Source organism: Anguilla anguilla, chromosome 16 (assembly GCF_013347855.1).
Source record: "Anguilla anguilla isolate fAngAng1 chromosome 16, fAngAng1.pri, whole genome shotgun sequence".
NCBI lineage: Eukaryota > Metazoa > Chordata > Actinopteri > Anguilliformes > Anguillidae > Anguilla > Anguilla anguilla.
This window is the reverse complement of record NC_049216.1, coordinates 33,817,016-33,833,054: the sequence shown is the minus strand read 5'-3', so window position 1 is coordinate 33,833,054 and position 16,039 is coordinate 33,817,016. Positions and strand designations below refer to the sequence as shown.

At 46.8% G+C, this 16,039-nt stretch overlaps 2 protein-coding genes across 4 annotated transcripts; one reads left to right on the top strand and one right to left on the bottom strand.

The window, feature by feature from the left end:
- Positions 1–2: 2 nt before the first annotated feature.
- Positions 3–13,542, bottom strand: sirt3 (sirtuin 3). 3 transcript variants are annotated; one of them, XM_035395926.1, is made up of 8 exons: positions 13,461–13,542; positions 5,926–6,043; positions 5,180–5,356; positions 4,577–4,809; positions 3,866–3,966; positions 3,050–3,211; positions 1,873–2,085; positions 3–664 (listed from the first exon to the last, which is right to left on the bottom strand). In XM_035395926.1, exons 1-8 carry the CDS (start codon positions 13,465–13,467, stop codon positions 632–634), a joined length of 1,044 nt encoding a protein of 347 aa, XP_035251817.1. In that variant the 5' UTR covers positions 13,468–13,542; the 3' UTR covers positions 3–631. The 3 variants fall into 3 exon arrangements, with proteins under 3 accessions (XP_035251817.1, XP_035251816.1, XP_035251818.1); XM_035395925.1 differs by lacking the exon at positions 13,461–13,542 and adding an exon at positions 6,474–6,989; XM_035395927.1 differs by lacking the exons at positions 4,577–4,809; positions 5,180–5,356; positions 5,926–6,043; positions 13,461–13,542 and having other exon boundaries at positions 3,855–3,966.
- psmd13 (proteasome 26S subunit, non-ATPase 13) lies at positions 7,174–15,265 on the top strand. The gene is made up of 13 exons (XM_035395924.1): positions 7,174–7,383; positions 8,283–8,361; positions 8,718–8,752; positions 9,142–9,197; positions 9,420–9,463; positions 9,606–9,692; positions 9,794–9,965; positions 11,221–11,300; positions 11,893–12,018; positions 13,308–13,370; positions 13,472–13,552; positions 13,786–13,902; positions 14,682–15,265. The coding sequence occupies exons 1-13, from the start codon at positions 7,283–7,285 to the stop codon at positions 14,775–14,777; spliced, it is 1,137 nt and encodes a 378-aa protein (XP_035251815.1). The 5' UTR covers positions 7,174–7,282; the 3' UTR covers positions 14,778–15,265.
- Positions 15,266–16,039: the final 774 nt, after the last annotated feature.

Genomic DNA, 16,039 nt, shown 5'->3' with positions numbered 1-16,039 from the left:
TATTTAAATAAAGTCTTTGTTTTTAATTATTTATACTATGTTACCTGTTTAATGTAAGATTATTTTTAAAAATTTTTAAATCTTCATTTCATCCACCATGTGCTGTCTGTTCTTTTCCTAGTGCTCACGCACAAAACACCATTTTGCTCGCCAGTTGCTGGACACGGACACATCACAACCAGTGACTGTTACAGCACAGAACGCATTACATCATCTATCTATGACACAGACGAAAACAACATCGTTCTGAGTCCGACTTCCTGCATTCTGGTCGGGGAAACTGAATTAAATGCAGATGATTAAATAAGTGTGTGTGTGTGGGGCCAGACTGAAGCCACCCGTTGGAGCTCTGGGGAGAGGGAAGCTTTCACGGTTCATCCCTTTGTCCTCCAGACGAGCACGCTGAAAAACACGATACCGCCATTATCGCCCCGCACAGGGGGAGTCATGCCAGGTGAATTCAGCCGTCCTGCACACACAGGAGGGGGGGGGGGGGCGGGGACGGGGGGGGTGGAGGGGCGCTGGCCGCGTGATTCGGGCGACAGCAGGGTTCTGTCTGGTGCTCCCGGCTCCGAGGCAGACCAATAACACAGGTGCTCCTGTCGTGTGCCGGGCCGTGGCCACACCCCCCTCACTCCTCATTGGCTGTCTCCGACTTGTGATTCTGTGCCATGGAAACCAAAAAAAAAAAAACAAACACACAAAATTAAGTAAGGTGTAGGGGATGGGGGCAAAGGGGGTGTTCTTCACTTCACTTCCTGTTTCACCCTAGCAATTCTGGGAGGGGGGGTTGCTGTAGACCAGGTTCCACTACCCAGGTGTCCAAGTGGGTGAGAGCCAGAGGTGGCAGTCACCAGCGATCTGTTTTGCAGAGGGGGGAAGACAAACCCAGACTGCCTTTTTCATGTCTTTCTTGTCGAAAATTAGTCTTGAATTGTACTGTAGCTGCAGAAATCTGCAGAAAAGACTTAGGAAACGCAGGCAGACAGGTGCTTAAATTCTCGAGCGTGTCAATAACACTTGAGGCTTATAGGGCTTCTCATCTGCCTCACACCGTTCATGCTGCCTCAGAAGGGATTAAACTCCATTCAGGCTCTCACAGGGAAACGGTGACATCCTGAGAAACTGCAGTATAAATAGGCCTGAGAAACTGCTGAGTCTGCAGGAACAGGCCATGCAAAACATTGCATCTTTTAAAAATAATGTTGTCACGCGTGAACGAGCCAACATCTGTCTCACATTTTTTTACTGGACGTCCCGAGCCAGTGTCCCCGGGGTCGAACCCTCCTGTACGGATGGGTCTGCCGCCAAGCCGGACAAACGACTCAACAGCAGAGTGATTATAAACAAGGTCGGGTGCAAGGACAGTGATTGGCTAATGAGAGGAGCAGAGAGACAAACAGGAAGCCTGTTCTGGAAGTCGCTGATATACAGAACAGACACGCACTCACAGCCGCCTGTCAGAGACCAAGGCTCGGGGCGATGGCCTAATTGCTCAGCAGCCGTTAGCTGTGAATTGGCAGAGAGAGACTGAAGTGAGTTCCCAGAGTGCACTGGGCTCTAGGGCTGCGTCTGACACGCTCTATGGTCTCACGCCTGCCTTGGCATTGTGACCTCACAATGCACTGCTGTAGCCGAGCATTCTACCACTTGCTGCCATGGAAACTAGAACAACTAGATGAAAATCTATACAAAAATGTATTTTGTTTCTTTGTTTGTTAGGGACAGGGAGGAAAGCATTGATCAGGCATGGTTCCAGTCTCAAAAGCATCTCTGAACCCAGCAGATGTACACAGTTACCAGCCGGTCTCATTTCTATTTGAAATTCTCACAGAGTCGCACTGTTTGAGTGTGTCGCTCATACTTGCCCACCTTTCCCCTGTCGGCCGCCATTAGAGCCTCCAGCTCCTGCGTCCAGCCCAAGGCGTCCGTCAGCTTGCGCACCCCGCCCACCACGTCGCCCAGCTCCACCAGGTCGTTGTGGCGAAGGGCCCTGCCGGCAAAGGGCCCCACGGGGTCCCGGTTGATCAGGAGGCGAGGCACGGAGCTCCGGACCACGCCCGCCAGGCTGGCAAAGGGCTCCACCTGCGCCGGGGTCGGAACGGGACGTCCGTTAAGTCACCCCCCTTACAGACCCCTTTAACGGGGGGCTCAGAGCTAGCGCACCTGGCTAACACGCTCATGCGATACGCAGCGATAGCTCCAACATCCCAGAATGCACCTGGACCGTGTCACGGCTGCAGCGATAGCTCCAGCATCCCAGAATGCACCTGGACCGTGCCACAGCGATAGCTCCAACATCCCAGAATGCACCTGGACCGTGTCACGGCTGCAGCGATAGCTCCAGCATCCCAGAATGCACCTGGACCGTGCCACAGCGATAGCTCCAACATCCCAGAATGCACCTGGACCGTGTCACGGCTGCAGCGATAGCTCCAGGATCCCAGAATGCACCTGGACCGTGCCACAGCCGCAGCGATAGCTCCAACATCCAGGAATGCACCTGGACCGTGCCACAGCTGGGGTCAATTCTATTATAACTCTCAGTCAGGGAATGAGCTAAAACTCAATTAGCTGAAAAATGCCCATTGTGTTCTTTGGCAATTGTGCAATTAATTAACTGAACTGTAGTAGGCTTCCCAGACTGACTGAAATGAAACGGACGTTGACCCCAAACCTGCTGCGGTCAGCTGTACTCAGCTGGCTAATTAGTGAGCTGGAATCACACTGGGCTGCACACTGTCTCACACGGTTAGCCCCACACTGTGTTAGCCTCACACAGTGCTAGTCTTAGACTGTGCTAGTCTCACACTGTGTAATCCCACACTGTGCTAGCCCCTCACTGTGCTAGCCCCACACTGAAATTAGGGAGGATGCAGAGGTGCTGGGATGGGACCACTAGCACCAGGAGGACAAGGCACTGTGATCGTCTACAATCATCTTTCCTAAAGAGACTGTCTAAAAGCAGTGCTCTGCAGGCTAGGAGCTCCGCACGTTGAAATAATTTTCCCTCTACGCCACCACGCCACGACCCCCAGCCAGCCCTCACCTCCAGAGACGTCCCCATGACGATGAGGAGGTCGGCCAGGGGGAAGTCCGCCAGATACAGGAAGAAGTTCTGCGGCAGCTCCTCGCCGAAGAACACGATGTTGGGCTTAATGACCCCTTTACAGGCGGGGCACTTCGGCACCGCGCTGGACATTACGTCTGCCTGCCAGAAAACAACAAAAACAATGAGCGCAATACTCACTCACACACACAAATACACGCATGCATATACACACACACAAGCACACAAATACACACATGCATACACACACACACAAATACACGCATGCATATACACACACACAAGCACACAAATACACACATGCATACACACACACAAGCACACAAATACACACATGCATGCATACACACACACAAGCACACACAAATACACACAAGCATACACACACACACAAATACACACATGCATGCATACACACACACACAAATACACACACACATTCACACACACATGCACACACATACACGCACACACAACCACCCTCAAATGCGCCACAAGTATCTGAGGTTTTAGAATGACTGTAGCTAAATGACAAGTAAAGCGCTTTGGATAAAAGCGCTATGTAAATGCAGTCCATTTTACCATTTACAAGTCTAGGTTGGCCAAATGGCCTGTTCTCCTCATTATGCATTCTTATGTTCTCACGTTCAAAATGGGCTGAATGTACTGTTCTCCTCATTATGTATTCTTAGGTTCTAAATGGGCTGAATGGCTTGTTCTCTGTTCTTTGTATTCTTAAGTTCTGTCACTGTCTCCGGTGTGAGACCGGCCCCCAACACCACACCTGTCACTCACTCGCAGATCCTCCCCGGGGTACTCTCTCCGGCACACGGTGCAGGTCGCCATGGAGAACGTTCCGTGAGCTTCCACCAGCTTACTGGGAGAGATTCCAGCCACTAGGAACACACACGCACGCGCATACGCACGCACACAAACACACACACGCACGCACGCGCACACACACACACACGCAGGAGAGCAGGAAAAATGAGCAAACCCACCTGCATACACTTTCAGAGGAATCTGACCAGCAGCGCAGATTCTATAGACCCTCCCAGACAGTCAACTCTGGTGTTACTTCCACCCTCTCCACTTTGCAACTACTCTCTGCTCTCAGTTTCTGTGGTGCAAGAGGCAGCACTTTTTAAGAACATTAGCCAATAGAATTTGTGGCAGTGGCCCAACTCCCATGAGAGCAGCACCACAGAATCTACAGACAGACCAGATATTCAGCTTCTGTCCTCTCTTGTTGACTTAATTATAGGAGGCTCCAGTCATTACCAGGTATTTTTGCTGCGATGTTAGAGCACACAAAGATCATACCTATAGTATTTTACTTGCTCATGCATGCACTTTAATGAATTTTCAGAACATGCATCAAATTTGAATCATTTGGCATCAATGGTGAGAGAGAACTTTCAGTGATGAGAATATAAGAGCTGCCCATCTGGTTAGCTTATAAGTTCTGTGGCAGGAAGCCCTTGGTCCAGGGAGCACAGAACTCACTGCGTTCCAGGCCGTCAATGTTCTGGGTGTACATCCTGAGCAGCTGGCCCTTGTCCTGCAGGAGCCGGACGAAGTAGTGCGTGGCATTGGGCTGGTAATTCCCCGGGTACAGCTCTTTGGCCAGGGCGAAGAAGGGCTCGGGGGTGTGGTGGAAGTAGTTTATCTCGAATATGGCCTCCGCATACGGCAGGTTGTATTGCTGCAGGTTGTCATAGAGACCGCTGCCTGGAGACCTGCAGGAAAGACAGAGGTGATGTCATTAGTTCCTCGTAAAAACACTGAATCTGGACACAAAGGAACACACAACATCAAAGCCATTTTAAGGGTGTAACTTTAGACAAACACTTTTACTACTTTTAGCCTTTTTCCCTCCACATCTTTTTTGAAACGTGAACAGAATCAGGAACAGTGGCCATCCAATCTCATATGTTCTTACTTAAAGAAACTCTACACATGCCAGATCTCCCACCACTGTTTCAACAACAATTCTCACTTCCCCAGTGCTGCTCTTTCAGGGTAACTGCATAAGCACAGCCAGCAGCACCTTAATCCCCCCCCCCCCCCCAGCACCTCCAACTGTTTCAACGGGGGCAGCCGTCTCACCTGAAATCCGGGATGCCGCTGGGGGTGCTGATCCCCGCCCCCACCATCACCACGATCCTGCGGAACTCCCCCTCGCTGATGCCGCGGGCCACGCCCTCCAGGCTCAGCTTCTCCCGGTCACCACCTCCCCCCCGCCCAAACAGCCCCCGAGACCTGCAGCTGCCCACTGGCCAGCTCCTGAGATTTAGGCAACATGGGACAGACCTGGGTCAAATACGTCTGCGTGAAACAGGCTATTTTTAACTCTTTGCTTGCTGGTAAACTTTACACTACCTCTGCGAAACCCTGAGAACTTTCAGTGAAACGTTATGAAACAAAACATACATACAAAATACGTGCATATGTGCATCATACATACATGCGTACATACATACACACAGATCATATTAAGGTAAACCTTTTTTTTGAATACCAGTGAAAAAAAATCTTTTTTTAAATATCTAAAAAATCTGCAGGCATTTTACTGGTGTCTAAGTGGTAAAATATACACATTTTAAGTAAAGCATTTGACCACAGCCTGGTAAGAGAGCAGAGCTTTCTGATGGACAGACATACGTCACTCCAGGTAGTTTGAATGTCAATGTTTAATCATGCAACCTACTTCGTCTTTAATTTGTGAATAGTAGTCTTGAGGAAGCATTATTACTACCAGTGTTAACTGAAAGAAAGAATACTGATCACCTCTCACACCTAAATGAGTAAATGCAGCCTATTGTGAATATGAGCGACAGCATTACCACACTCACCCATTTGGGAGAGTCGTCTGTGACAGACCTCCAGCAGAGCCTTCGGTGTGTTTGTGTGTGTCCTTTAAGAGGCCTGGTTGTTTTCGGGCAAAACATGACAATGTCCGGTGTTGCAATTCTAAGGGAAAGATACGGTAGAAGTTAACGGATTTACTGATTTCTGTAGAGCAGATGGATCACGTGCTGGTGTCCTGCTGTCCTTGGTTAAAAAATAACTGTAGTAGCTACTGCAATTACTACAATTAACCTTTGGCAACCTACAATTCGGAACCTAGGACCGAAAGTGCATTAGAAAGTGTAACGTTATATGCGAACTAAGCTCAATAAATATATCATGGAAAGTGGTATTTAAAACATCTGACGTCAAACTACCCAACGAGCAATCTCAATAAACGAACGTTTGTTGGCTGTGTAGCTACCTGGCCATGCGAAGAAAACAAACTGAAACTACAGGTTCATCGATATCGATTTTATTACAAGTAACATTTACACTAACAAGCTGTTCAGCCTACTTTAATGCACGTTGTATGTTAATACAGAGCGGTTACCTTTTAAACATGGCAAACCGATTCCCTTGGATCGTATGTTTTGGTTAACTGACACCCTACACAGCTGACCGAGGGCAGACGTCAAAATAATGCACCTCATAGCTCCGTTCGCCTACTCCTTCAATTCTTGGCAAAATCAGTGCGCCTTTCGAAAGCAAAGCGTCTGGTCAGTCAACCCTGTACAGAACCTGGCAAACCTAACCAGACACTGGCAAGAAATTTGCGCTGCTTGACCTCAGACATGGAAACCCGAGTTCAGTGCTAAGGGCGTCCAGCAGCCAGCAAAACAGTTCTGTCGCGGCTGAAAACGCAATATTTACACGACCTACTGATGACGTCTCTTCTACCATAATGTATTGTATAATAGTGGTCAAAAACTATTATACAGGTACCAAAAAGGAAGGAATAATTCCCGATATATATAATCTGCTTGTATGACAGTACCTGAAACTAGTAAAACTGTTATTTAGGTAATAATCTCAGTTTTATTTAGTTTTAAGAAGCACGATGGTATTTGATACACATCTTTAATTAACATGACTGCAACTTAAACAGAATATGTCAAAATACTTCCAAAAGTAAAATATGAAGCCGTATGATTATAATTTTATTTTTGGGGAATTGCACATTTTTCAATTCGGCCATTTAAGATATTCTAAGCGTAGTTATTGTGTATATTACGGTATACATGACCGACCGACCAATCCCAGCTGGCTTTGCGCGAGCAGTGTGTATGTTCGGAAGAGCTCAGCTTGTAGTAATTTCTTGCATTTCATAGTAAGATACGTTGAAACAAACCGGCGATCACAATGAGAGATGTCACTGGGTACCTCAAACAGCAACAGAGCAAGAGCTCAACGCCAGAGATGGCAACAGAATGGCACACGTTGGAGGACCTTTACAATAAAAAGTAAGCAAATGTAGCCTGTAGCTTTGTAGCTTCTTCGTTAGCCGTTCTGGCTAGCGTTAGCTTTCTCATTGATAGAGGCATGCGCTGAGTCATGTAGCAAGCAGGCTACCTAATTTTGCTAAATCATAGACATTGGCTGGCCTTTGGCTTTAATTTTTCTAAACTGTGAATCCCAGTGACACATTTTCAGAATTATAACCCGGAATCGATCGTTAGTTGGCTTGTATCCGTATTGTTAAGTAGCTAGCTAACGCTTAATGACAGTAATACGGCCCATTGATACAATCGGAGTGCAGTGCTTCATTCCCGTTAGCTTAATAGCCAGCGAGCTATTTCTCTGATTGAAGCCGTCAGTTCACATAATAATTGATACCTGTATATTAAAGGTGCATTCAATGAATGTGTTTTGACTCGGCACGTTTCGTTTATTTGGCTGGCAGACGTCAGAAGCATTAAACCGCTTCATGTACACCCAGTCAGCTAGTGAGATGAAGTAGATTTCTTAGTTTAGATTTTTGGAAGTTCCTTGGACAATTTGTAATCATTGGTCGCAATCTGTATCTTGAAAAAAGGCAGGCAGTCCAGTGTACGGCGATTATATCATTCTTTGATCCCAGCTGCAGTCCTCAACACCATGTCAGGACACCTAGCTAAAACTGCAGTTAGCCTGTTAAACACGTAGCTATACAGTTTCTAGTAGTTTAAGGTTTGTATACAGTGTTAATGTTTTGCACTTTCTTTTTAAAATGTTTACGTTAAATGTTTTGAAAGTGTACTGTGTGTATCGTCCTTGGGAAAAAACCACAAAGCCAGAATATTTCTGCCAGATACTGTAACTACTTTACTGGATTATGTTCGAGCAGATTCAGTAGCCTATTCCTGTTTTTCTCTGATTCCAGATTGTGGCACCAGCTGACACTGAAGCTCACAGACTTTGTGCAGGACCCCTATTTTGCCTCAGACGATGGCCTCATCCAAGTGAGCCACCACCACCACCGCCATGACTTTTATAACATGGCGTCCATTTATGACAGCCGGATGTATTACTGAAAGTCAAGTACCTTGCTCAAGAGTAGAACAGCAATGTCCTACCTGGGAATCGAACCTGCAGCCTTTGCTGGTTTCAGCTGATTGCAAGCCCAGTTACTTGGCTATTGTACTACACTGCTAGCACCATAATGAGCCCAGAATAAGCAAGCTGCTCACATAGCATCTCATTTATACCAATCACCACTAACAGTTTTTATATTTTTGTACGCTATGTAACATTTGCTATGTTTACAGGTAAAGATGACATTTTCATTCTAAGCCTCCTGTTTTATTTTTCCTTGCAGCTTTATGAAAACTTCCTGAGTGACTTTGAGCACAGGTGAGATGACTCCTTAGCATTAACGATCTCAGGCTGTTTGTGAGTTTGTGGGTCGGTGTAACACAGGAAGTGCACAGATCTTTCACCCTCAACTGTCCTCCATGATATCAACCGGTGATGGGGGGGGGGGTTCAGTCAGCCGGGATTACAGATGAGTAGTTTTCCTCTGATATGTCTGTGCGCGTCTGAATTGTGAACTGAATTGCGATGAAAAGCAGCAGTTGACATCGGGTGCCTCGGAAGAAAGTACATTTGTTTGTGCTCTCCTGTATCTGCCACTAGTGAATGCAATGGGACATTGTAAATTTGAGGGAAGAGAGGCCATCATTTGCCATTTCGTCATCTTCCGCACTGCAACGCTGACACTTCCCTCTCCTTTTCCCTGGCAGAATCAACCCACTGTCCCTGGTGGAGATCATCCTTTTCGTCACCAGAAAGATGAAAGGTAAGAGCACAGAGGCTTCAGTTTTCATTCCGTACGTCAAGCCTTCCCCCCATCTTCTCAATTTCCCATTTACAGAATGTAACCAAAAGCCCCATAATTCACCAAAACGGGTACTTCCCCGAGTTTACACATCTCATGTTAATACTGACACACTTTCACCGTCTCTGTATGTGAGCTTCTAGAATGAAAATCAAACTGAATTTCTATCCCTCGTCTCCACAGAACCCACCACTGCCATAACCTTCCTTGAGAAAACAAAAGAAAAGGTATTTTCGCCTCCTGTAATTTCACCTGCGGTAATCCAGTACCACAGTGTATCGTACAAAGAGTGTTACACTAGCAGGATACACAAAGGCGCTCGTTAAATTGAGTTTTTGTGGTTAACGTGCCCATTTTTTTATAATAAAGGTGAAAAGCAGCGACGAAGCGGTCATTCTCTGCAAGACCTCCATCGGCAGCCTCAAGCTGGAAATAAACGACCTTCCTGCCACAAAGGTAATGCCAAAACATGATAAGAACAGCTGGTTCTGGTTTCCTACTTTTCGCGGATCCTTGCAAATCTCCCTTCATTTTTGGTCTGTCGCGCATCATTGCAGAAGCTGATCGAGGAGGTGGAGGAGATGCTGAACAACCTGCCCGGCGTCACCTCGGTGCACGGAAGATTCTACGACCTCTCCAGCAAGTACTACCGCATCATCGGGAACCACGCCTCGTACTACAAGGACGCACTGCGCTACCTGGGCTGTGTGGACGCGAAGGATCTGCCAGGTACCTGCGAACCCAGCGAAACGGAGGGGGGGTTAGGGTCGCTGTCGTTCTGGCCAGACCAAACACTATAAGAACACGCTGTTGTTCTGTCGTGACCAAACACTATAAGAACACGCTGTTGTTCTGGCCAGACCAAACACTATAAGAACACGCTGTCGTTCTGTTGAGACCAAACACTATAAGAACACGCTGTTGTTCTGGCCAGACCAAACACTACAAGAACACGCTGTCGTTCTGTCCAGAACAAACACTACAAGAACACGCTGTCGTTCTGTCCAGAACAAACACTACAAGAACACGCTGTCGTTCTGTCCAGAACAAACACTACAAGAACACGCTGTTGTTCTGGCCAGACCAAACACTACAAGAACACGCTGTTGTTCTGGCCAGACCAAACACTATAAGAACACGCTGTTGTTCTGGCCAGACCAAACACTATAAGAACACGCTGTCGTTCTGGCCAGACCAAACACTATAAGAACACGCTGTCGTTCTGGCCAGACCAAACACTACAAGAACACGCTGTCGTTCTGTCGAGACCAAACACTATAAGAGCATGCTGTTGTTCTGTCGAGACCAAACACTATAAGAACACGCTGTCGTTCTGTCGAGACCAAACACTATAAGAACACGCTGTCATTCTGTCTTGACCAAACACTATGAGCACATTTCCAGTTATGATCTGGCCCCTAAAGAGTCCTGCTGGCTCGGTGTTTTTATTTTAAAAAGTATATTGAAAGAATTGGATCCCCCAGCAACCCAATCTGACAATTTCTACAAATCTTCTGGTAAATGGACTGCATTTATATAGCACGTTTATCCAAAGCGCTTTACAACTGATGCCTCGATTCACCAGAGCAATTAGGGGTTAGGTGTCTAGCTCAGGAATACTTCGACAAGCCCAGGGTGGGGGAACGAACCGGCAACCCTCCGACTGCCAGACAACCGCTCTTACCTCCTGAGATATGTCGCCCCTTCTCTGCTTCATACACATCCGAATAAAGCAAAAACTACAAAAGAAAGTTCCCATGGTCTAGCCTCCTTTAAAACATTACTGACCAACTTGCCTTAAAGGCTCTTTCCTGAATAAAGTGGAAATATAACGGAAAATTGTACTTTATCTTAAAGGTTTGTGTTTTTTCTTAAGATGGGTGCCAGTTTTATTTCAGCGCTGTTAAATTGCAAGCAATTATTTTTTTCATCATTTCCTCTTTTCGATTTGTGCTCGTTTATGAAAAATGCTTTTCCATTTCAGAGGCCGAGCAGCAGGAGAGAGCCTTCACTTTGGGGCTGGCCGGACTCCTGGGGGAAGGAGTGTACAACTTTGGAGAGCTGGTAAATTACACCGCGACTTGGTTGAAATATGGTTGCCTGTTAGCTACATCCTCTATCCCCCCTTTGGCCATGCTACAGTATTGCTAAGCAGTTTGCATAATACAAATGAGATTAGTCATTTAGCAGATGCTCTTATCCAGAGCGACTTACACAACTTTTTACATTTACATTGCATACATTTATACAGCTGGATATATACTGAAGCAATGCCAGTTAAGTACCTTGCTCAAGGGTGCAATGGCAGTGTCCCCTACCTGGGAATCGAACCTGTGACCCTTAGGTGACAAGATCAGCTTCTTACCCATTATACTACACTGCCGCCCGAAATAACTGCTCTATGCGGACACGAAGGACAGGCGTTCAGGATGTATTATATTACTTCAGATGCTAATTGCTGCTAGGCTGGTTTTTTTTTTTTTTTACTGCTAGCAAGCTAGCTGAACTTGGTGCGCTAATGTACATGTTCTGGAGCGGCAGGATAAATTGCTGCTATTCATTCAGTTATTGGTGTTGGTTAAGCATATGCATGGTTTAATGAACATGTTGCAGAGATAGGTGTGCGATTTAGCAAACACTTTGCATTTCCCTGCAGCTGATGCACCCAGTGCTGGAGTCTCTAAGGAACACAGACAAGCAGTGGCTGATTGACACCCTGTACGCCTTCAACGGGGGCAACGTGGAGAAGTTCCAGGCCTTTAAGACTGCGTGGGGCCAGCAGGTGAGAGAGACCGGTCCTTTACCTGTCAGTCATGGGGCCTACAGGTGAGAGAGACCTGTCCTTTACCTGTCAGTCATGGGGCCTACAGGTGAGAGAGACCTGTCCTTTACCTGTCAGTCATGGGGTCAGCAGGTGAGAGAGACCTGTCCTTTACCTGTCAGTCATAGGGCCTACAGGTGAGAGAGACCTGTCCTTTACCTGTCAGTCATGGGGCCTACAGGTGAGAGAGACCTGTCCTTTACCTGTCAGTCATGGGGCCTACAGGTGAGAGAGACCTGTCCTTTACCTGTCAGTCATGGGGCCTACAGGTGAGAGAGACCTGTCCTTTACCTGTCAGTCATGGGGCCTACAGGTGAGAGAGACCTGTCCTTTACCTGTCAGTCATGGGGCCTGCAGGTGAGAGAAACCTGTCCTTTACCTGTCAGTCATGGGGCCTACAGGTCAGAGAGACCTGTCCTTTACCTGTCAGTCATAGGGGCTGCAGGTGGGAGAGACCTGTCCTTTACCTGTCAGTCATGTGCCCAGCAGGTCAGAGAGACCTGTCCTTTACCTGTCAGTCATAGGGGCTGCAGGTGGGAGAGACCTGTCCTTTACCTGTCAGTCATGGGGTCAGCAGGTGAGAGAAACCTGTCCTTTACCTGTCAGTCATAGGGGCTGCAGGTGGGAGAGACCTGTCCTTTACCGGTCAGTCATGGGGCCTGCAGGTGGGAGAAACCTGTCCTTTACCTGTCAGTCATGTGCCCAGCAGGTCAGAGAAACCTGTCCTTTACCTGTCAGTCATGGGGCCTACAGGTGAGAGAGACCTGTCCTTTACCTGTCAGTCATAGAGGCTGCAGGTGGGAGAGACCTGTCCTTTACCTGTCAGTCATGGGCCCAGCAGGTCAGAGAAACCTGTCCTTTGCCTGTCAGTCATGGGGCCTGCAGGTGAGAGAGAAACCTGTCCTTTACCGGTCAGTCATGGGGCCTGCAGGTGAGAGAGAGACCTGTCCTTTACCTGTCAGTCATGGGGCCTGCAGGTGAGAGAGACCTGTCCTTTACCTGTCAGTCATGGACAGAGCACCAGCATTACTGCAGCCCTCAGTCCCATCAGCTCTGAAGAGGACCAGGCAGATCATCGCAGTCTCAGATGGGCTTATGGGATAGCGGCAGAGAGCTGGATAATGGGGCTTTTAAACACGAGTCAGCCGCACGCTGTCACTGATGTGATTGTCTCTCATACAGCGGGAGATTGAAAGTGCAGATAATCTATTTTCTCTCTCTCTCTCTCTCTCTCTGTTTTTCTCCCTCAGCCTGATTTGGCAGCACAGGAAGTCAAGCTAATGCAGAAAATCCAGCTGCTTTGTGTGATGGAGGTCAGTGGAGCTCTAACTTGGCGCTCGGTCTCAGTTTGGGTAAATATTTAAAGATGGCGGATACAAGCATAAACACGCACGTCTGATTACCTCCCATCCAGATGACGTTCACCCGTCCAGCCAATCACAGGCAGCTGACTTTCCACGAAATCGCCCAGAGTGCCAAAATCCCTGTGGATGAGGTGAGGATGCCGTCGTTAGCAAACGAGCAAATCTCTCTTCTTAAAATGATTTTTTAATAGATATTTGAATGATTTGTGCTATGCAGCATGTGAACCCTGACAGCAGGGTAAATTTCTGCATTAAAAATGATTTTTTATAAATTATATTCCTAATTTTGGTGCTACACAGAATGAGAACCACTACGTGGTGTGTTCACTTCTCACCGTGTGTCCTTGTTCCTCCTCCCCTCTAGGTGGAGCTGTTGGTGATGAAGGCGCTGTCCGTCGGACTGATCAAGGGGAACATCGATGAGGTGGATCAGAGAGTGCAGATGACCTGGGTGCAGCCCAGAGTGCTGGACCTGCAGCAGGTAAAATCTCGGACATCCTGGAGGACCACGTCATCGTGTTATTCCCCCCCCCACACTGAAGCCCAGGGTTCCCAGAGTCCTCTTCCTGCAGACCAGAGGGCCTGTATCAGAAAGCAGGATTACTGAGTTAGCTGGATAACTGCGCAGAGTAAAACCCAAAATGGCTCTTTTCACTTCAGTCCATGTTCCAGATTTGGGAGGGGTCCAGGTTTTACTCCGTGCAGTAATCCTGCTTCATGATACAGGCCCCAGATTCTGCTGTAAAATACTCAGATGAACCATTATCCACGTTCTATTTATAAAGCAGTAAATGCATTGGATGCATTCTGTATGAGCAAAGCAGATGCTTTGTTATTTAACCTTTATTTAACCAGTTAAAAGTGATTGAGAACAAATTCTCATTTACAACACTGACCTGGCCAAGAAGGCATGCTTCAATCAAAACATACAAACATAACATTTGTTAATGTATTGTTATTTATTGTTCTGTCAGTAGTGGGTAGCATGGCAATACTGCACAGATGCAGAACTGGAAGTGGTTATAGTTTTTCTGACGCATCTGACTAATACTATTATGACTATTAATTACCTATTTTTAAAACCACTTTCACTGTAATTTTTACTTTGTCTATTTTATCAATTTTCCTTCCAGTCTTTGAGACACATTTGATTATTTTGTACCTTAGCTTGTTGTTAAAGACCTTTTGGTTTGCACAGCTTGGTGTAGCAGTGTTAGCTCTTTGACCTTTGACCCTTGACCCTGTGTGTGGTGGTTTCAGATTAAGAGCATGAAGGAGCGGCTGGACCTGTGGTGTGGCGATGTGAAGAACATGGCCATGCTGGTGGAGCAGCAGGCCCACGACGTCCTCACCTAAAACTGCACCCCCCCCCCCCCCCCCGGCCGTGTGCCCGTCCTGTTCTAACGTGGGTCCTGCGGATCCAAACCCCACCCCCAGGAGGGTTTTCCCCATTTTCCCATATTGTGACTGTAAGAGGTATATAACTGCTACACCCAACTCCAGGTATATCAACAACAACAAAACAAATGAGGCCTCTTATGTATTCAGTTTTATATGTAACGTTGGGTGCCATGTGCTGTTGGACTTTTTTTTTTTTTTTTTTTTTTAATACCACTTTAAAAACTAAGTTTTGGACCATGTATCCCCACCCCCTACATTTATGGGATTTCTTTTTTTTTTGGGCCTGTTAAAATTGACTTACTGTTACTGTTTGTCAACACATAATATACCTAGGATGCTTTTTATACCAAACGAAGTCGAAGTTAGCACCACCTTTACTAGTTCATAGAAACTGAACATTTGTTTCCAGACTGAATAAAGGAAGCCCATTCTCTTGTATCATACGTCATCTTCGTGACCTTTGCTTCTCACCCATATTTCCTTTAAAAGTGTCCAAATCGGCAAACTTGCCTACTATTGAGTATAAGTTGAGGGGACAGGATGAAAAAGTTAAGTAGGTGAAATTTTCTCTAGACGTACTTAAATGTCCCCGGACGATGTGCCTACTTCCGAGGATTTGCTGAGTGTATTTGGGAGCGCATCTTTCAGGAAGTAAACCATGCGTTTTAGGAGGTCCCACAGCAGAAATGCATGCATTGACCATGACCACACTGGCGATGAGAATTGGCAACGTGAAATTGGGGAGAAAGTGGAGAAGAAGAAAAAAAGCAGAGGCTTGAGCCAGCAGGAATGCTGGGAAGCAAAGCAGCAGCTGTGGAGGAGTAGGATTAACTAACATACCCTAATATCAGAAGAACTGGTGTGTGTGACACAGGAGGAATCGCTCTGCAAAATAATATTTTTTTTAGATGGGAAGCATGGACCTGATATTTAACTCGCTCATTTAACAGGCTGAAGATTTTCCACTAGGGGGAGCTATTAGCACTCAAGTAGCTGAAATTGGAGGTGCTACGTAAGAGTGGTGCTTCGCATCAGTGACACTGTACTCGTTTAAAAATGGTTTTTAAAAAAATACAAAAACAGGAAACAGAGGGGGAGGGAAAAAATAGGCAGACTATCACAAACTCATCTGAACTGGACGAAAAATTGTTAGGGCAGAAAATGCTCCGTGGGCTTTATGACCATTGTTTTTACTCCAACAGTGAGTCTCCCACATG